This window comes from Podarcis liolepis (genome assembly GCF_965112155.1).
Source record: "Podarcis liolepis genome assembly, chromosome: 14".
Classification (NCBI taxonomy): Eukaryota; Metazoa; Chordata; class Lepidosauria; order Squamata; family Lacertidae; genus Podarcis; species Podarcis liolepis.
Genome location: NC_139569.1, coordinates 40,292,175 through 40,313,840, shown reverse-complemented (window position 1 = coordinate 40,313,840; position 21,666 = coordinate 40,292,175). Strand labels below are relative to the sequence as shown.

Sequence of the window (21,666 nt, the reverse complement as noted above, 5' to 3'; positions counted from 1 at the left end):
CAACATTTATTCCGTAATGTAACATAGATACTAGCCCAAGGGTCAGCAAACTTTTTCAGCAGGGGGCCGGTCCACTGTCCCTCAGACCTTGTGGGGGGCCGGACTATATTTTGAAAAAATATATGAACCAATTCCTATGCCCCACAAATAACCCAGGGATGCATTTTAAATAAAAGCACGCATTCTACTCATGTAAAAACACCAGACAGTGGGGTCTCTCTCAGCCCTGCCTAGAGATGTCTGGATGGAAGCTGGGATTTATCACAATGCAGAACAGATGCTCTACCACTGATCTACGACTCTTCCCCAAAAAGAGAGAATCATACAATCAAGTTGGAAGGGACCCTGAGGATCATCTAGTCCAGCCCCCTGAATTGCAGGAATATGCAGCTGTCCCATATGGGGATCAAACCTGAAACCTTGGTATTATCAGCACCATGCTCTAGCCAACTGTGCTATTCAGTGAAACGCGCCTTCCTTGCCTTGTTAAATGAATCTTTAACAACTCTCGGCTTTCCCAAACTACAGAGATAGCGCACACTCAAAACCATTAATATAATTGTACACAGAAGAAGAATTTGACCAAATAATAATAATAATAATATTATCTCCACCCCCATCGTTCTACCCGGACACTGAGGTCCAGCACCGAGGGCCTTCTGGCGGTTCCCTCACTGCGAGAAGCCAGGGAACCAGGCAGAAGGCCTTCTCGGTAGTGGCGCCTTCCCTGTGGAACACCCTCCCACCAGATGTCAAAGAGAACAACAACTACCAGGCTTTTAGAAGACACCTGAAGGCACTTTTTAGAAGACACCTGTTTTGGGAAGCTTTTAATGTTTGATGTATTATAGTATTTTAATATTCTTTTGGAAGCCGCCCAGAGTGGCTGGGGAAGCCCAGCCAGATGGGTGGGGTATAAATAATATATTATTAATTATTATTATTATTATTATTATTAACAATAATAACAATAATAATGATAATTTATTATTTGTACCCCACCCATCTGGCTGGGTTTCCCCAGCCACTCTGGGCGGCTTCCAACAAAGATTAAAAAGACATCAAAATGTCACACATTAAGAACTTCCCTGAACAGGGCTGCCTCCAATTTCATGACATTGGAAGGACAAACATAATGCATGAGACAAATCAGTTACAAACATGCACTGCAGCAATTCCCCTAGGGAGGGAAGAAACATAACTAAAACAACACAATAAATACAAACGGAATAAAATAAAAAGAAATTCATATGGAGGAAGGCTATCAAAAGGCTTGGCGAAAGAAAAAGAAAGATGTGGGGTTGCCTGGCTCTGAAAAGGCCACAACGTTGTTGCCAGGCAAATCCTTCTGGGGAGAGTGTTCCGCAAATGAGGTGCCACCACTGAGAAGGTCATGGTCTCAGTCACCACCTGTGTGTCTTAGCTGGCAGTAGCAGCTGGAGGAGGGTCTCCAAAGGGTCTTCAGATGGGCTGATGTGGAGGCAAGTGAGCCTTCAGGTTCTTCAGGACCAAGCCACATAGGGCTTTTAAGGTAAGCTCAAATTGTTCCCTGATCAGTTTTGCAGGCGTTATTTATCTGGCAAGATTATTTGCATGTCTTGAAATATGGAAAACAGAAGTGCTAGAGCCTAAAGTTTAGCCAGACTTCAAAGGTCCAGGAGGATCTTTGGATATAATCTACATGGGATAAGATCACAAATGCTTCAGTTAATTTCAACTCCCTGTTGGCAGATAAATAGCATCCTCCTTTTTTTTGATGTTTGAATTTAGAGAGGGGCTAAGCACCAATCCGTATAGAATGGCAAACTATGCAGGGATGATTGGCTGTTTGATAATCTTCGGAAGTTAAAATGGAAAATGGTCCTCTTAGAAATTTTGAAATGGAGTAAGAATCCCTATAAGGAGCTTGGGAGAAAAAACATTGTCAGGAAGCTGAAACATCTAATATTTGTGAAAGATGTACACACAACACATCTTGTGAAAGTGCCAGTTGTGTTGTTTTAAGTAAACTTAGAAAATATAAGCACAGACTCCTACTAAGCTGGCAAAAATGTATAGGACAAATACAAATACCCACTGGAAATGTGGTATAAACACCGACAACTGGGAAACACTGGCATGCGAGTGCTCCAATTGCCATAGGCTTTGAAGATGCTCGAACTCAGGACGAAAGGGAGAAACGTGCTAAGAGGAAAGCACATTTGGCAAACCCTCACCATTATCAACCTTCACCCGGAAACCTATGTCCCCACTGTGGAAAGATGTGTGGATCCAGAATTGGCCTCCACAGTCTCTTACAGACTTACTGCTAAAACCCTGTTTGTGGAAGACAATCTTACTCGGCTACAAGGGATTGCCAAAGAAGAAAGAAGAGGAATGGAGAACTATGCCTTCTTACCTGTGGCTCTCCAGATATTGTTGGACTCCAGCTGGTGTTTCCTATTTGACCTCATCATAGGTAAAGGTAAAGGGACCCCTGACCATTAGGTCCAGTCGTGACCGACTCTGGGGTTGCGGCGCTCATCTCGTTTTATTGGCCGAGGGAGCCGGCGTACAGCTTCCGGGTCATGTGGCCAGCATGACTAAGCCGCTTCTGGCGGACCAGAGCAGCGCACGGAAACGCCGTTTACCCTCCCGCCGGAGTGGTACCTATTTATCTACTTGCACTTTGACGTGCTTTCGAACTGCTAGGTTGGCAGGAGCAGGGACCAAACGGGAGCTCACCCCATCGCGAGGATTCAAGCCCTATGCTCTGTGGTTTAACCCACAGCGCCACCCATGTCCCTTTTTATAGAGCAGTTAGAGAGCCATTAAATCAGTGGTTCCTGGGGGGGGGGTTGCTAAAAGGCAAGAGGGTGGCAGGGGCCACGCGATGTGTAACAGACTATCAGGACTTTGAGAAGCTGGCATCACTGGGTGTAATATTTAAGTGGATTCTGAATAAATGCCCCATTAATTATTACAGTCTTGAAATTTTATTTTATCTTCCTTAGTGGGTCACGCAAACCATGATTCTGAATAACGTTTTTTATAGGGTAGGGAAGGGGGCACTGGAGACAAAGAAGAACACCAAATGAAACATACATAGATTGCTTGTATATTTAAAATAATTTATTTGTAGAAAATATTGAGTATATACATGACTGCAGTAGAAATATAACAACATATACAAATTCTTCATAGATAAATGTGTTTAGAACAGAGTCAAAGCATGAGCATTTTTTGAACTGTGGAAAGGCAGCATACAAATAAAATTATGTATATTTATGTCTGTAGAAGAGCCTGGGTTCAATCCCACTGTTCTCCAGATTTAAGTGCCAGGTAGCAGGCTCAGAAAGTAAAACCCTTCTTCGGAGAACTGCTGTCAGTCAGAACAGACATCACTAGGCTAGATGGAAAAATAGAGGCTGACCAGGCATAATGCAGCTTCCCGCATTTCCTAAAGGCAGTTAATTCTGCCTGTTCCAGTGGAGACGAATCGGATTTAATAATAATAATAATAATAATAATAATAATAATAATAATAATAATAATAATAATAATATATTTATACCATGCTCAATTGGCTGGGTTTCCCCAGCCACACTGGCCGGCTCCCAACAGAATATTAAAAACACGATAAAATATCAAATGTTAAAAACTTCTCTAAACAGGGTTGCCTTCAGACGTCTTCTAGAACAGTGTGCCGTGAGATGTTGTCTGGTGTGCCGCGAGATGTTGCCTGGAGGGAGGCGGGCGAGGGCGTTTGCTTCCCGGAGGACTTGTGGGAAGCCGCCCCTTCCCTGGGCGACGCGCCGCCTCGCGACTCCGGAGTCAGTCCCGAGGGCTCTCGGAGGGACTCGCGAGTGACGGCGCGACGGCTCCGGGGCGCGCTCAGCCGGGCCGCCGCGCGCCCCCGCGCAGCCCCTGCTGCAGCTGCCCGGCGTGGAGCGCGACGTGGAGCCGGCCGGGCTTGGAGGCGCCCAGGTAGGGCCGAGCCGGGAGGGGCCGGGGAGGTCTCGGTCTGCTGCGGGCGCAGGAGGGCGAGCGGGAGAGGGGGAGTCGTCGGGTCTCCTGGAAGGAAGCGAGGCGGCGGCTGAGGGGGATGCAGCCCCGTCCCCAGCAACAGGCACCCCTCGAAGTGAGGCCACAAGTCGGGGCTCGGACAGGGCCTGGAAGCAGCGGCTCCGGCTCTTGGGAGCGGAGAAGGGGACTTCGAAAGCGGCCTGGAGGAGAAAAGCCCCGATGCAGCGAGAGCGGGGAGCGTGCTGCCTTGTCCTGGCCTCCTCGCTTTGTGCTGTCCGCTGCCGGGAGCAGGACACGGGGGCTCCTCGCTCGCATGCTTTCCCGGGTGATCGGTTAGGGTTGGGGTTAGGGTCCCTCAGTCCCTCGCTTTGCTGCCTCCTCCCCCCCACCCCCAAAGCTTGGAGGTTCCCCGGCAAGGGGGAGGGAAAAAAATTGAAAGTTACACTTTCGTGCGTCCCTCCCGGCATGACGCTGCGCGCTGACGTCACGGGGCTGTAATGGTGGTGTGCCTCGAGATTTTTTTCATCAAACAAGTGTGCCTTTGCCCAAAAAAGGTTGGGAAACACTGTTATAGAAGTCATGAAATTGTTTATTTCCTTGACATCTGATGGGAGGGCGTTCCAGAGGGCGGGTGCCATTACCAAGAAGGCCCTCTGCCTGGTTCCCTGTAACAACGCTACTTGCAGGGAGGGAACTGCCAGAAGGCCCTCAGAGCTGGACCTCAGTGTCCGGGCTGAATGCTGGGGGTGGAGACGCTCCTTCAGGTATACTGTGCTAAGGCCATTTAGGGCTTTAAAGGTCAGCACCAATTGTTCTTGGAAATGTACTGGGAGCCAATGTAGGTCTTTTGGGACTGGTGTTATATGGACTTGGTGGCCGCTCCCAGTCACCAGTCTAGCTGCCACATTCTGGATTAGTTGTAGTTTCCGGGTCACCTTCAAAGGTAGCCCCACATAGAGAGCATTGCAGTAGTCCAAGCGGGAGACAACTAGAGCATGCACCACTCTGGCAAGACAGTCCATGGGCAGGTAGGGTCTCAGCCTGCATACCAGATGGAGCTGGTAGACAGCCGCTCTGGACACAGAATTAACCTGCGCCTCCATGGACAGCTGTGAGTCCAAAATGACTCCGAGGCTGCACACCTGGTCCTTCAGGGGCACAGTTACCCCATTCAGGACCAGGGAGTCCTCCACACCTGCTCGCCCCCTGTCCCCCAAAACAGTACTTCTGTCTTATCAGGATTCAACCTCAATCTGTTAGCCACCATCCATCCTCCAACCGCCTACAGACACTCACACAGGACCTTCGCCGCCTTCAATTTGTGGTGTAGCTTGTTTGTGGGATTACAGCCAAGGGTTAGAGACAGAGGGTTGTTTTAAAGCAAGTTGAATGTGGTACAGATAGGCAGATGCAACAGCGGAAGAAGGAAAATGTATGTGCATCTTGTGGTGGAATAGATTTGGCAGGTTTTTGAAGCATAATGAAAACTTGCAATATCTAGTAATCAGAAATAATAGGAATATGGGTGTAGATCCCCATATACCTCTCTCATATCCCCACCAACCCTCTGAAAAAAACACACCAAAGTATTAGGTCCGTGGCACAGCACCTTACTTGCCAGCAGAAGGTCCCACCTTCAAATGGGATGCTGGTGGCGCTGTGGTCGATCAGAAGGTTGGCGGTTCGAATCCCCGCGACAGAGTGAGCTCCCATTGCTCTGTCCCAGCTCCTGCCAACCTAGCTGTTTGAAAGCACGTCAATGCAAGTAGATAAACAGAGTGTAAGTATTCTGTGCAACAATAGCACACTCTTTTGTTCCACATACTCAATGATTTATAGTCTTGGAGTTCTTTCTCAGCTGAATTTCACACTCCGATGTTCTCTTACGCAAGTTCTCAATCCAGCTATTCTGCATCGTTTTTCCTATCCCAAATACTGAATGTATATTGTTGACACGCATATTCTTTCCAGATGTTATAAGTTCCCCAAAGCCTTCTTGGTGAGAAAAGGCATAAGCCGATCTCCGCGAACTAGCTCTGTGTGTTTGGTGAATCTGGATCGGTAATGGGCTCTGTTTCTTCTGAGCCCTGTTCAAAATCTGTACCTTTAGGAAAGAGGGGAAAAACAGTTTACATTGATATGGAAAATAATCTTCCTTTTGTAAACACCGACTAGTTTTCAGATCTGAATTATATTGGCAGATCCTTGACAGATCAGTTTCCAGTGAAAAGGCCGGCACCCTGTTGTCTGAGGGAAGGCCTAGGAAGTACAACTTCTGATTTCGGCCACACCTTTGCCAAACCACAATCCCTAAATTTAAATGTATGTTGTTGCCGCTACTGCATGGATTCCTTTCCCCAAATACACTGCTTTCACAACACTTTTGAAATGCGAAAGGATATTTTGATTATAGCCATTGGCATATTCTCTGCAGCATTTTCACCACTCTGTTATATATGTTCTGTATGCTCCAAAATAATACGCAACAGAGGACCTGGTGCACACATAAAATCACCACTGTAATATAATCAGGGTTCTCAAAACTATTTTAGGAACATCCCCAGACTGACATTAAAGGGAAAGCTTGGACAGGCATAAAGTGGGAACCACTCCATGCTGGAAAATATGTCCACCACACTGTTGACATGAAAGCAATCTTCTCTTGGGCATCAAGCTCAAAATGGGCAAGTTCTCCCAGTTTGAAGCAACTGGGCATCTATGATGTCACAAAGCACTTTTCCTAATCTTCCTGGAAAAGTTTTTCTGATTAAAAATGGTTTGGGACTTTAAAAAAAAGTACTCTGTGATTATTTAATGCAACATTGGCCAACTTGAACCCAAAAGGAGTACATAAAAGGGATTGGAATTGCTTTAAATGTTTCACTGCTGTGGCATACCTGATCACTCAACGTTGGGTTCAAATCTATCTTCAGAAAACGAAACGCTATCACGGGCGCAACGGAAGCCACAGTGGTCAAGAGAATGATGAGCCAAACGCTTATCTGCTCCAAGGAGTTCCAAGCATTTCCTGCATCAGTACAGGAGAAAGAAATATTTTGGTAGGAATACCAGTTGGGTGGTGACAGCTTGCAGTTGTGGGACAATGGGACACGCTAAGCAATCTTTAATTCCTTAGGTTAACACATGATTCTAATTCTAAAGTGCTTAGATTACACGAGCTATACAAAAATGCATATATATATATATATATATATATATATATATATATATATATGCTTTCGTAGATTTTCACGGGTACAGGAATGTAGGTTTTGGTGTCTTCGGGTGTCTTCCCGTGTAAGAGTTGGGGTGTCTAGGCGACGTTTCGACGAGGTCTCACTCGTCATCTTCAGGCTGGTGCTTTCGGCTTCTTGTTACTGGATCCTGCTCTGTTCCAGTAACAAGAAGCCGAAAGCACCAGCCTGAAGATGACGAGTGAGACCTCGTCGAAACGTCGCCTAGACACCCCAACTCTTACACGGGAAGACACCCGAAGACACCAAAACCTACATATATATATACACACACACACACACACACACACACACACACACACACATATACACACAGAGAGAGAGAGAATAAAAGAACAACATGTTTTGGCAACATCTAAAAACGTGACATCATACAAAATACCACACATATTCCAGAGGATAATATAGATTTAGAGTTGGCATTGAGAAATATGTAGGACAGGGAAAATGATGTACACTCTGCTCATCAGCTTGCTTGCAATTACTCACTGCCAGTTCTACTTCTGTAGGAACGGGCAGATTTTCTCTGTGTTTCTTTTAAAACTTATGAAGACACATAGAAGACGGCCACAAATTTATATTGGAGTGGTGGTGGTGTTTTGGCCAGTTTACCTTTCACAGCTTCCTTCAAGGAATCCTGGGAATTTATGGTGCAGATATTACCGGGCTTAGAATTGTCTCTTAAATTCTCTCTTAAGAGGGCTCCCTCACAGAAATAAATTCCCTGAGTGGTTTAAGAGTCAATCCCTCTTCAAAGGGAACTCTGGGGTTTTTTTGACTTAATAACAACTCTTAGTACCCTGAAGTAACTACAATTCCGGGATTCTTTGAGGGAAGCCATAACTGTTTAAAATGATACAATACAGTTGTACCTTGGCCGCCTTGGTACTCAGACGTTTCAGCTCCTGAAAGCCGCAGACCCGGAAGTGAGTGTTCAAGTTTGTGAACGTTCTTTGAAACCCGAACATCCGGCGGGGCTTCCGATTGGCTGCAAGAGCTTCCTGCAGTCCATCAGAAGCCGCACTTTGGTTTCCAAATGTTTTGGAAGTCGAACGGACTTCCGGAATGGATTCCGTTTGACTTCCAAGGTACGACTGTATTGATTTAAATGCAAAGGGCAGGTGTGGCCACTGGGACTCTGGCAGAGGTGCCAACTTGAATTAAATATTGTAATATAACACGGGACGCGGGTGGCACTGTGGGTTAAACCACAGCGCCTAGGACTTGCCGATCGGAAAGTTGGCGGTTTGAATCCCCCCGATGGGCTGAGCTCCCATTGCTCGGTCCCTGCTCCTGCCAACCTAGCAGTTCGAAAGTGCAAGTAGATAAATAGGCATCGCTCCAGTGGGACGGTAAACGGCGTTTCCGTGCGCTGCTCTGGTTCGCCAGAAGCGGCTTAGTCATGCTGGCCACATGACCCGGAAGCTGTATGCCGGCTCCTTTGGCCAATAAAGCGAGATGAGCGCCACAACCCCAGAGTTGGTCACGACTGGACCTAATGGTCAGGGGTCCCTTTACCTTTACACATACACCATTTGAATGGGAATGGCCAACAACTTGGGGGGGCTGGCCCCCTCAAATATTTTACTGTGGCGGCTGAAGTGCCCACAGCCCCTAGGAGTTGGCTCCTATAGACTCTGGCATTGCATTCCCTGGCACTGCACTCACCTCTGGGTCCACCTTTGTTTCTGTTGCCCCTCACTTCCCCACCTCTCTCTTGCCCTGCCTCACCTTGGCTTTGGCCCTCCCGCACCCCCGTTTGACAGAACCGGGTACGCCATCCAACAGTGACCTCTCTCTACCATGGTTTCAGCGCACAATGAAAATAAAGCTGTTTGGACACATGTTTGGACCCATCAGCCTATTTATATTTGTGTTGGGATGTGGTAGATACACACTTCCTAGCCTCCTCGGTGATCAAAGTCTGAGGGGAAAGGCAGAACGCATAAGCAAAGATGGACTGGAAGTTGTTTAAGGGAGCTTCGTCCAAGGTTTAGATAATGACAGGTATCCCTGTTCTGGAGGGCGTCCAGCAAGCCCCAGCTGTTCTCAGTGACATAAACTTGTTTATCTCAAGGCTTCAAATGGTAGGAGACGGTTCCAGGCATCCTCATTTTAAGGGAAGCATCTTTGCTTCCTGTTGCTCACTTTTGGCTACCAGAGCTACTTTGTGAAGCAACAGAGTCATCCACTAACATCAGCCTAGTCCATCTGGGGCTTAGCGATTCCTGGCAGTGCCTTTTGCAATAAAGCTTTCGGGTGAATGACATTCTCCAACAGCATGTGGTCCGGACCGCACTGTATGCAGTCTTACTGGGCCTTTGGAGAAGCCTCCTCAGTGGCTGCCTCTCAGGGCTGGAAAAATTATCTTTCCTCGGGGCCATGCCAAAATACAAGCCCAGGAATTTATTTATTTATTTAAACAAACCGGTGCCAGCATCCAAGGATATGATAGAGACTAAACCACTGAGCCTCTTGGGCTTGCCGATCAGAAGGTTGGTGGTTTGAATCCCTGTGACGGGGTGAGTTCCCGTTGCTCTGTCCCAGCTCCTGCCAACCTAGCAGTTCGAAAGCATACCAGTGCAAGTAGATAAATAGGTACCACTATGGCAGGAAGGGAAATGGTATTTCCCTGTGCTCTGGCTTCCGTCACAGTGTCCCGTTGTGTGAGAAGCAGTTTAGTCCTGCTGGCCACATGACCCGGAAAGCTGTCTGTGGACAAACACCAGCTCCCTCGGCCTGAAAGCAAGATGAGCGCCCCAACCCCATAGTCGCCTTTGACTGGACTTAACCATCCAGGAGTCCTTTACCTTTTACCTTTATATGGTTACCTGCATGAGCATTGTTTTGCCCACTCGGTGATTCTTTACTCACCTACAAAAGGGAAGTGGTTGGGAAATAAATAAAAAATGCCATCACTGTGCATCGCAAACAAAATGGCAAAATACACAGCGATGCTACCCCAGATGAAGAAGTGATTAATTCCTGTCCAATAGCTGGTATCGAGTGCAATCTGCAAAACAAATAATATGCATTTAGGCATGGAGGTACCAGTATTAACACATACGGTTATTAGAGGACATCGGTCGTACATATTTATCTCAGCACTGCATTACCGCATACAAATTTGGAGGGAGGGGGAGTCTCAATAATTAAATGATTATCAGCCTTTTTTCTCTTTACCTGAACACTGACCACTATGATCAAAGAGGTTGCGACTGTGACTGCGAAAGACTGGTAGTCAGCAATATGGTTCCCATCTTCTCCAACTGCATCATAAAAAGCACCATAGGGGATGAAGAAAAGAACGACCGACGTGTAGATTCCATGTGCTATGCAGATGAAAAATCTGCGCTTGTTGAAGAGGAGATTTAATTGCCCAGGTTCATACAGCTTTGGAAAACGGAGGCAGCTCTGCTCATCCACATCCTGCAAAATATGCACCGACTTGAGTTTTAACAGCATCATGGCGTCCAACGATGAAGGAGCGTCTCCACCCCCATCGTTCTGCCCGGACGCTGAGGTCCAGCTCTGAGGGCCTTCTGGCGGTTCCCTCATTGTGAGAAGCAAAGCTACAGGGAACCAGGCAGAGGGCCTTCTCGGTAGTGGCGCCCGCCCTGTGGAACGCCCTCCCACCAGATGTCAAAGAGATAAACAACCACCTGGCATTCAGAAGACATCTGAAGGCAGCCCTGTTCAGGGAAGATTTTAATGTGTGACATCTTAGTGTATTTTTGGTCTTTGTGGAAGCCGCCCAGAGTGGCTGGGGAAACCCAGCCAGATGGGCGGGGTACAAATAATAAATTGTTGTTGTTGTTGTTAAATTCAGTAGTTTAAAGGATGGGCATATCAGAGGCAAAAGGACTTTCATTTTCAGTATGACCCCAGAAGCAAAACCCAATACCTTTTTATTTACTCTTTTTAATATCTGTCTGTCTGTCTGTCTGTCTGTCTGTCTGTCTGTCTGTCTACCTATCATCTATCTATAATTTTTTACTGGATTTACAATTTAATTTTACATTCACACATATAATAGAACAAAAAAGTGTAGAATTCTCCGAATTCTCGGACTTCCTTCCTCCCCTCTGTGGAGTCAGCTAATAACCATTTTCTACTGCATACCATATCATCCTCTATTTGTCCATAAAATTCTATTTATATCCATAGTTCTTTTCACACTGCAAGTGTTATTTCAATCCTGCTAATGTTTTTAACTGTTTAGAGTGTTCCCTCAAATAAATTACACCCCCCCAGTCCTTGTTAAAGTTTTTATCATCCTGGCTCCTGATTTTTCCAGTCATTTTAGCCATCTCAGCATACTCTTTTTAATATCAATGTGCACATCCAATGGTCAAACTAGAGATGACATTAAATGTGTGTGTTATGTACTGAGCCTGGGTCCTAGAACAATAGGCTAGCAGGATCCTAGAAGGCAGCAACCTGATTGGCCTACAGGAGCAGCCCAATCAGGCCACAAGAGGAAGTGAATCAGCCTATCACTAGAACAATAGGCAGGGAGGACCCTAGAATGCTGCATCCAATTGGCCTGCAGGAACAGCCCAATCAGGCTCCAGGAGGAGAGCAGAATCAACCAATCACGTGGGACCCATTGTGAAAATAGTGTATATAAAGCCAGAGGTTTTTTTTTTTTTGGGGGGGGGGAATTCAATCACTGTTCCTATGAGCTGGAATAAAGAGTGAGGGATGGAATCTATGCTACCCAAAGCAGTTGCCATCAGCAGAGATGGATTTAGGGGAGCACAACTGATTTCATAACTGAAGGGAAAGGGAGACTGTGCTATACAGATCTTATGAGGCACGAATTCTTGCAATTAGACTTGCAATTGCCAGGTGCCAAGAACCTTCTGTTCCTCTGTATCCCAGACACCTTTAACAAACTGGCTGCATGCTGTATCCTTAATATCTGAAGCCTTCCACCACGGCAGATTTTTGTCTTAGTTTGTAATCTCAGCTCTTAAGGTTAGGCATAAACTGGGACTGTAACACCTGAGTGTTGACTCCAGATTCAAATCAAATCTGGCTTCTTCCCCTTTTAGAGGGATTGCTATATATATCCCTGGGCAGAGAAGTTGCTGGATGGACTGTGCTGAAGGCAGATTAATCTAGAATATGCCAAAATGTGTACCTGATCAAACAATCCCATCGCTAGTACAGGCAGAGAAGTATATACAATGTTGAAGAGGGTGATAAACCACTGGTCATAAACAGTCTGAAAAGATAACACAAATAGAAAGTTAAAAGTATGATCAGAGATGTCACCTTTCAAATAAATAAATAGTACTGCCCCTTTCATATTTTATTCCTTTTCTTGTAGGCACAGAAGCAGAAGGGATCCCAGATCCCCAGGCTTTGAGTTCTCCTACAAAGTTCAGCGTAGACTTATACCTAGGTCTTCTTAGCATTTCGGTAAGCAGGGAGCCTAGCGGATAAAGTTGTACAAATCACAATTTGTGATATTCTCTACTTTAGACATTCCATTCTGCGAGACGGACCTCCTAGGAACTGGTCTCGTAAAAGTCACAGTTACTCATATCTTTTACATTCCTGAAGTTGTAAGGGGATTTATAAACACATAAGAAGCAGCATTTCCATATAAATGGGAAGTGCCCTAATCATCTGTTTCCCATTTGGACAATTAGCAAAAAAATGCACTGGAGAAATGAACAGAGTTGAACAGCAAGTATTCTTTCTGAAACATTAGCCAGCCACTGCATTAACCAATGGCTTTGGGGAATAACACTGGGTGGGGTAAACGACTATTTCGCAGATAATCAGAATCTAGAAGGTTATCACAAACCTCTGAGAGGAGACAAGAACTCCCATGCTATTAAAATAAATAAAATAAAATAAAATAAGCTTTTCACCATGAGTTTTTATACAGTTTGGCTTTATTGCAATTAAATTAAATTAAATTAAAAACATATTCATGGACAGGATAATTGTTCCCACATTTTGTTAAGGAAACTTTTCCTTGAAGCCCAGTTTGACAATGGCATATTGTCGTAAATAAGATAAATAAAGCTAGGAGACAAAATACTTGTAATTGGCTTGAGACCTTACTTTCTGAAGATGCAGACAAGTGTATGGGACCAGGCAACTGATAAACTCTCGTTAAGTTTAAGAGCATAGGAGGCAGGCAGGAGTATGTTGATACTACACATGTATACTGGTTTTTGACTGGTTTTAACTCATCACAGCTTCTTCAGTGAACCAGAGGATTGTAGTTTGACAAGTATGTTCCCAGCATCTCTAGGTAAAGCTAGGAGACCCCTGTATGAGAACTGCTGCCAGCCCGTGTAGGCAACACTGAGTGAGATAGGCTAAGGCAGCTTCCTATGTTCCTAGTCTGAGCAACAAGCAGACTCAGATAATTACTATTACAGTGGTACCTCGGTTCTCAAATGCCTTGGTACTCAAATGCCTTGGTTCTCAAATGCCTTGGTTCTCAAATGCCTTGGTTCTCAAATGCCTTGGTTCCCAAATGCCAAAAACCCAGAAGTGTTCCAGTTTTGGAACATTTTTCAGAAGCTGAATGTCTGATGCAGCTGTCAGCTATTGTTTCCAAGGTGCTTGCACCAATCAGAAGCTGTGCCTTGGTTTTCGAACATTTCGGAAGTCAAACGGACTTCCAGAACAGATTAAGTTTGGCACTTTTGTTTTTGCTATTTTTGAGATTTTTTTCAGTTCATTTGTTTTTGTGACTGTGTGGAACCCAGTTCAGCTACTGATTGATTACAGGGGGGTGTCAACGCATGCAGAATTACTGTATTTTTCACTCTATAAGACACACCAGACCACAAGACACACCTAGTTTTTGGAGGAGGAAAACAAGAAAAAAAAATTCTGAATCTCAGAAGCCAGAAGAGCAAGAAGGATCGCTGCGCAGTGAAAGCAGCAATCCCTCTTTCTGTTCTGGTTTCTGGGATAGCTGCGCAGCCTGCATCCGCTCCATAAGACGCACACACATTTCCCCTTACTTTTTAGGAGGAAAAAAGTGAGTCATAGAGCAAAAAATACGGTATTTATCTTAACATTACAATGTTATCTGAATTTCAGCGAGGCATCTGAACAGTTGTGTTTGTTTTCTGTCATCTACCAAAAAACCAAAAACAGGCTTTAAGAAGCTAGTCCTATTAAACACATAGGAGGAAACGTTTTGTTTTCTGCTTTGTGAAGCTAAGCGCCAAGAACCTACCTGGGCTGAAAAGCCACAGAAGAAGCCAAACCAGAAATGGACCAGAGTGAAGGCAACGTTTTTGTAGAAGAAGTAACACAAGAACTTGCACATCCGGAAGTATGACCACCTGCCATGAACAAGCAAGAGTCTTTGGAGGTATCTGAACTGAGCAAAAGAATAATCACTGTTCAGAATTGCCTGACTGCCTTCCTGGCCGCTGATGCCGACACCTATATGGGCACCTGCAAGCAAACAAACAACCACAGGGAAATAAATGAAAATGTGTAGCAATTAAAAAAACCCCAAATATGCTGTATCTTTCTACTTTTGTCCTTCCAGGCTGTGACGCCTTAAATAGTCCATTCTGTTCTCTTTCCTTTTTTCATCTTAGGCTGGCACCTTTTTTGGTTAAAAAAATCATTTTTTTAAAAAAATAACAAAAAACGAGAAGTTAAACAGCAGCCACTGAACATATCTCAGGGGGTGGACCAGCATCTGCTTTTCCTGGGGAGGGGGAGAAATGAAATTCAGTTTGAATTTACACATGAGCCTACCAAATTCATCCTTGCAAACCGAAACACCGCTATCCTTCAGAATTCACTCTCATTTTTGTTGTTTACAAAAAAATGCACATATCAGGAGGAAGGGTGAATAAAAATGAATATATTAGGGAAGATAACTCATCAAAAATGCAATTTATGAGGAGAAATTGCTTGCAAAAAAAGGTGGATATTAATTCGAACATGCATGCAAAAATATGTTTCTTAGGAGAAATTCACGCTACAGTGATTATGAATCTTCATGAGGATTCTGAAATAAGAAAAAAGATTGCTACAAAAATGTGGAGAGCTGAATTTAAGAGCAGGGGGGAAAAAGAAAGTGACAGATCCTACCATCCTTACCTCCAGGCAGGTTAGGGCAAAGACTTCCTATCTGAAATCATGGAGAACAGTTGCCAGGCAGTTTAGGAATCAACACTGAGCTAGCAATCTGGATAAGTATAATACAGCTTTCTATGTTCCTATCTTTGTACCAGCAGCAAAGTGGAATATTGCAAGCCTGCAATCTTATACCCACTTAGGGAAGGAGGATAAATTTTAGTCAGTTCACATTTAAAGGTGAAGCTCCCTAATTTGCACTTTCTGAAACAATACAAGGACTGAGACACAGACATCCAAAATTTGCACTTCTCTGAATTTTGCTATGCAATTCTCTAGCCAAGTAATGTGCATGGAAATGTATCCACTGAGAAAAGTGTACATAAAAATGCATGTTTTTAGCGAAAATAACATACAAAATGCCATAAGGAAAATTGCTTTGCAAAAACTGCACACAAATGTGTATATTGGGACAAAGTTTGTAGTAAATCACCTATGGGTTTTCCTGAGGGCTTGCTTTAAAAAACTGCAAAATGATGTTCTCTTCTTTAGCAAGAGAACAAACCATATTTCAGGAGCGTTATCAGTGCTGCATATTAGGGGTTATTCTAATGATGATTACTTCCCATGGTACCTCATTATACTTTGGAATACTTCACCAACTGGAACATTAATCCCGTTTAATTTGGATTGCCTGTGTACAATTAGATGATACTCAAGAGGCTAGAGGTCATATTTGTAATGTTTGAAGTCCTATAGTTCACTAACATGCCTTTAGTTCTTGCCAATGTTGTTTTAGATGCCCAAGAATTTAAAGAACCTCTTTCTGAGCATTCTAACAGGGCAGATAATTCAAAGGAAAGATCACGTAGAAGAAGAATACTCTGTGGCAACCTCTCCATTCAAATCCACGCTGAAATTTAGATTTCAGAGCTTCTTAGTCTTCTCCTTGAGGTGTTAACTTCCCAGATATATAAGACTCATTTGACATGGAGGGACATTCTGAATGGGCAGAATCCCAAATCCTATACAACCAAACAAACATATAATAATGAACAGGAAATAATCCCGAGGGTGTCCTACACATGAGCCCTTTAATTGGCTGTTTGATACCTTTATTTGCACAAAATGGCTATTCTTATTTGGTTTCATCAGAATTTCTCAGTTGGCAAACCCCATTAAAATGCACTTTAGGCAAATCCACTTTAGGCAAAAATAAAAATTAAAAAAATGGTCAACTCTAGCAAACTAAAAACATGCACCACTGCTTCCTTCATTCCCTACACAATATGCATCTCAATCTGCCATATCTTCTCTAACACCTGGCACACCAATCCCAAATGCATTTACTTGGAAGTGAGTCCTAGGGCCTAATAGGTAAAGGTAAAGGACCCCTGGATGGTTAAGTCCAGTCAAAGGCGACTATGAGGTTGTGGCGCTCATCTTACTTTTCAGGCTGAGGGAGCCTGCATTTGTCCACGGACAGCTTTCCAAGTCATGTGGCCAGCATGACTACATGGCTTCTGGAGCAACAGAATACCGTGACAAAAACCCAAGCATACGGAAACGCCGTTTACCTTCCCGCTGCAGCAGTACCTATTTATCTACTTGCGCTGGTGTGCTTTTGAACTGCTAGGCTGGCAGGAGCTGGGACAGAGCAACAGGAGCTCACTCCATCACAGGGATTCAAACCCCTGACCTTCTGATCGGAAAGCCCAAGAGGCTCTGTGGTTTAGACCACAGCGCCACCCGTATCCCTAATGGATGCATATTGACCCAGGTCCTCCTGTGCTTAGCATCCCTCCCTTCGAAAGCAAAGCAGAAGGGATTTTCTCCCCCAGAGCTTCACTATTCTTCACATGAGGGGATACTTAAGAAGTTTGTTGTGATAAATAGCTGAACTTTCTCACCATTCCCAGCCAGGACACAGACTATCATCTTACTTTTTATCATGCCAATATCGTTGGCTCCATCTCCTATGGCCAAGGTGATGGCTTTCTTGTGCTTTTTAACCAGCTCCACAACCTGCGCTTTCTGCAAGGGAGTGACTCTGCAGCAGATCACAGTTTTACAAGCACATGCAGCTTCCACGAACTCATTTTCCAGATCAGCCTCAAGTGCATAAGCCTGCGAAAAGAAAGGGTTACCCATGAAACAGCTGCAAATCAAGACCCCAATGAGTGCTGCCACACCTTTTATTATTATTATTATCCGACATCATCATCATCATCATTGACCTGCATCTGCCCCACATATTTCCATGGTAATATATAGCAAGAAGAAATGTATGATGTACAGTCATTGCAGAAAACATTTCCCTGCTTCTAGTCAAAGTCCTTGGCTGCCAATATGTGCAGACACAGAAATGATGGGTTTGTTGCTGGGCCAGAGGCCCCGCACACTGAAAAGATTATGGCGTCTCTCACATGCATAATTCAAAATACTAAACCCTAAAATTCAAACGAATAAAAATAAAATACAACACATGGCAGGGTTTGATTTCCTTACATTATTTTGATCTATGTTAATAGAACGTCACCAGGTTCACAAAGGGATAAGTTGCCGTATTGGCCTGAATATAAGCCTCCCTTTTTTTTTCCAAATTCTGACTATGAGAAGTTAAATTCGCGACCTTACAAAAATTGGCTTTTACGATATCGCTGCTGAAACAGACATATGGTGAAACAGAACAGGTGTGAGTGCCTGCAGAATTTTAAGGGAGTGGCTTATATTCAGGTATTGTCTTTTTTTCTCCCCCCCCCACCCCCGGAATTTTAAAGGTGCGGCTTATATTCAGGTGCAGCTTATATTCGGGCCAATATGGTATAAAATGAACACAGGAAAATGGGGTAAGAGTGTGCAGTGCAGTGAAAGGAAGTTCTGATTTTTTCCATGATGACTATTTGATTTTGATTTTTTTGAAATACCAAATGTAAATAAGATAGATAGATGATAGATAGATAGATAGATAGATAGATAGATAGATAGATAGATAGATGATAGAGTGCCCCTGTTTTGCTGATGCTCTAAGCACATGCTTTGGCTGCTTATTGGGTAATCCAGCACGGGTTTGATGACACTCTGTCCCATAATTTTTCTGCTGCTTTGGGTTTTTTTGCTATATATTGCTGGGGCTATGTGGGGGAGATATAAAAAGGCAAAGGACCTGGACGGTTAAGTCCAGTCAAAGGCGACTATGGGGCTGTGGCGCTCATCTCGCTTTCAGGCCGAGGGAGCCGGCGTTTGTCCACACACAGTTTTCCGGGTCATGTGGCCAGCATGACTAAACCGCTTCTGGCGCACGGAGGACCGTGGCAGAAACCAGAGTGCATGGAAACGGGCGTTTACCTTTCAATCACAGCGGTACCTATTTATCTACTTGCACTGGTGTGCTTTCAAAGTGCTAGGTTGGCAGGAACTGGGACAGAGCAACGGGAGCTCACCCTGTCGCGGGGATTTGAACCGCCGACCTTCTGGGACACGGGTGGCGCTGTGGTCTAAACCACTGAGCCTCTTGGGGGAGATATAAGCCTCTAACAGGCACACATCCCTTGCAATAGGACATTCTCAAAGTGAACATTGCAATCAATCTTCTAAGCAAATGAAGTTAGATACTGAGCATATCCATGGAAAAGATGACAACAAAACACAATGTTAAAACACGTGCACACAGCAAAGACTTCTCCTGTCCAGTCCACACACCCCCTGCTTGTCCCTGATAGGGCAAATTCAAACTTCAGGTTGGTGGCTGGCTAGGGAGGCAAAGTCACCATGGCGAAGTCATTTTGCCCCCTGGGTTTGTGAGAAACTGCTGCACTGTGCCACAACTGCCACCCACCTCCTGACCAAGTAAGTGGCCATTAGAAACACACACAGAGAGAAGAAAAATGACAACTCTGTCTAGTTTATAAAATAGCCAACCTACATGTTTCAAGCCAATGTTCTTCTTCAGGTAGCAAAATATTGGTAGCAATTGGCCAAACCACACCTGATGCAGGAGGCTGGTGTGTATTATACACACTTTTCACTTTTATTTTTAATTTTTTGGAAATAAATTTTCTTTGATTTTTCAAGTATAAAGTTATAACAGTACCAAATACATATCCATATTTAGAGATTTCTCTGAATCTCCAGACTTCCTATTGTCAACCTTTTCAATTGCATATTATTTCATAATCCATATGTTGTATCCATCCATATTGTCCATAGTGTTTGTTACAGGTGTTATTAAAATCCTGCTAATGTTGTCATCTGCTTACAGTGGTACACTTTTCACTTTTAAAAGGCGTGCACAGGCAGGCTTGGGGCAGATTCAGATTGTGGAAATTGCATGAGAGAATGTGCAAATAACACCCCCCCCCAAAAAAATTCCTTTTTTAATTTAAAAACAAAACAGGATCTTGAGATACAAATTTCCTTCATCAGGTGTGGTTTGGCCTTCAGTTGTCTACCATAAACACATACCAAACTTCTAAATCAGAGGTAGTCAATGTAATGGCCTCCAGATTTTGGCCATGATGGTTGGGGCTGCTGGGCAGAGCTGTCAAGCGTCCCTTATTTGGTGGGAAACTCCCTTATCCCAGCGCCATGTCCCGCTGCTGTCCCTTATTGATGGATGTCCCTTAAATTTCCCGGGTTTCAAAGGAAGCAGCTCCTCTCCCTCCCTCCCTGCCGGCCAGGGAGGAGGGAGGCTCCGACTGTGTTGCTTGGCTGCCCGGCCCGCCCCCCTCCGGCCTCCTCTCACCAGCCTCGGCCCCCGGGAACCCCTCCCTGCCGGGACTGGCGGGAGCCTCGGGCCCTTCCGCCACCATCCTTCTTGCGGCCGCCGAACTGAGCGTCTCTGCCTGGGGCCTCCCCTCTGCCCTACGCCGCCATGCTCGCTAGGACGTACTGCTGCTGCGCCACCAAAGGACCCAGATGAGATGGGCAGCCTGGCATGGTCTATGAATTGATAAGGAGCCTTAAGAGGAGAGCGAGGGCAACCATAGAGAAAGCAGTTCAGAGAGAGGAGGAAGAGGAGGAGGCGGAAGCGCAGGCAGATGTTCCAAGGGCTACAAGGGAAGGACCGCTAGCACTTCTCCCATAGATTTGTAGTGGTAGATTAGCATAGATGGTCTGATCTGCGGGTTTACTACGGGTGCTATTCCCCCCCTCCTCCTGCCCCGCCTGATGGAACTGAGAGCTGCAGATGGAGCACGAGAGAAAAGATACAGAACTGCAGCAGCATCTTTGTAGCTTGGACTTCGTTTTGCGCGAAAAGTGGTTGCTGCTTGTAGTTATTTAATTGCAGTGTTTCATCGGCTGGTGTCTTGAGCAGCAACCTCTGGAAACGAAGGGCTAAAAACCAGCGCTGCTCTCTAAAATTATCTGGTCCCTTTTAAATGGTTGACTAAAATCCCTTATTTTGGCTGCTGGTCCCTTATTTTCAAATCTGTAAGTTGACAGCTATGCTGCTGGGAGATGGAGTCTAACAACATCTGGGATGCAGAAATGTAAGTTATATTTGGGGCTCCCACCTCCCATGCCTTTGTCATAACTCCTTCTTTTTGGTGCTTCTCGTTGGGTTGAGACCTTCTCCTCATATTCTGTTATTCCAAAGTGCTTAAAGAGATGCTTCTTTTATAAGTGTAAAAGGGAGGGCAAAAAGATCAAAGTGCTTGTAGCAAGTCCCCACCCCCGCCCTACAGAACAAGTTACATTCAGAGTTCAACTGCAGCTTTTTATGGTCTTTGCAATTCAGAAGAGCATTTCAGATATTTGTTCCAAGATCTGGAAGCTTACCAGCGTACAAGAACAGCTATAAAAGTAAGCTTTTCTTGTGTTATGACAAGAACCAGGTTTCTTAATCAAAGCCAAGTGTTTTGGTATCCCTGTAAAAGCTGATATTTAGAGAAACCACTTGAGGCATCTTAATGACATTAATTTGGTACAGTAATGACTTTCAGGTCAGTCTGTGCTCTCAAATAGCAGACATCAGGAATATATTCATCCTTACGCCCTTTTGCCTCTGCCTGTTGCTTTTTTTAAAATAAAGTAATTTGCAATGACTTGTGATATTCCCCTCATAGAAGTACTTAAACAGTGGGTCAATTTCTAATCAAGACCATTAAAGAAAATGAAAAAAGCTGCACCAAGTTACTAATTTGATTTCCATTACAAAGCCATCCAAAAGTTAAGATGTCATATCTAATTGGTCCTTACAGCTCAGTCAGCCCTTGTGTTTAACTTTCTTGTGAAATAATTTTGGAGTTTGGAGAGGAATCTGTCATGGTTAGAACACCAAAAGCACATGATTATTAGCAGTGGGAAAGAAAGTGGAAAAGTCCAGAAA

At 44.6% G+C, this 21,666-nt stretch overlaps 1 protein-coding gene across 1 annotated transcript in view; it reads right to left on the bottom strand.

Moving 5' to 3' along the window:
* Nucleotides 1-4,818: 4,818 nt before the first annotated feature.
* The window catches only part of ATP8B4 (ATPase phospholipid transporting 8B4 (putative)), a 113,985-nt gene continuing 97,137 nt past the window's right edge, over nt 4,819-21,666 (bottom strand). Inside the window, exons 23-29 of the mRNA XM_083475607.1 lie at nt 17,279-17,462; nt 14,476-14,699; nt 12,406-12,489; nt 10,443-10,688; nt 10,134-10,272; nt 6,903-7,033; nt 4,819-6,109 (exon numbers count right to left, since the gene is read on the bottom strand). Coding sequence (XP_083331733.1) covers nt 5,831-6,109; nt 6,903-7,033; nt 10,134-10,272; nt 10,443-10,688; nt 12,406-12,489; nt 14,476-14,699; nt 17,279-17,462 — 1,287 coding nt within the window. The 3' untranslated portion in view covers nt 4,819-5,830. The remainder of the gene's footprint in view (nt 6,110-6,902; nt 7,034-10,133; nt 10,273-10,442; nt 10,689-12,405; nt 12,490-14,475; nt 14,700-17,278; nt 17,463-21,666) is intronic.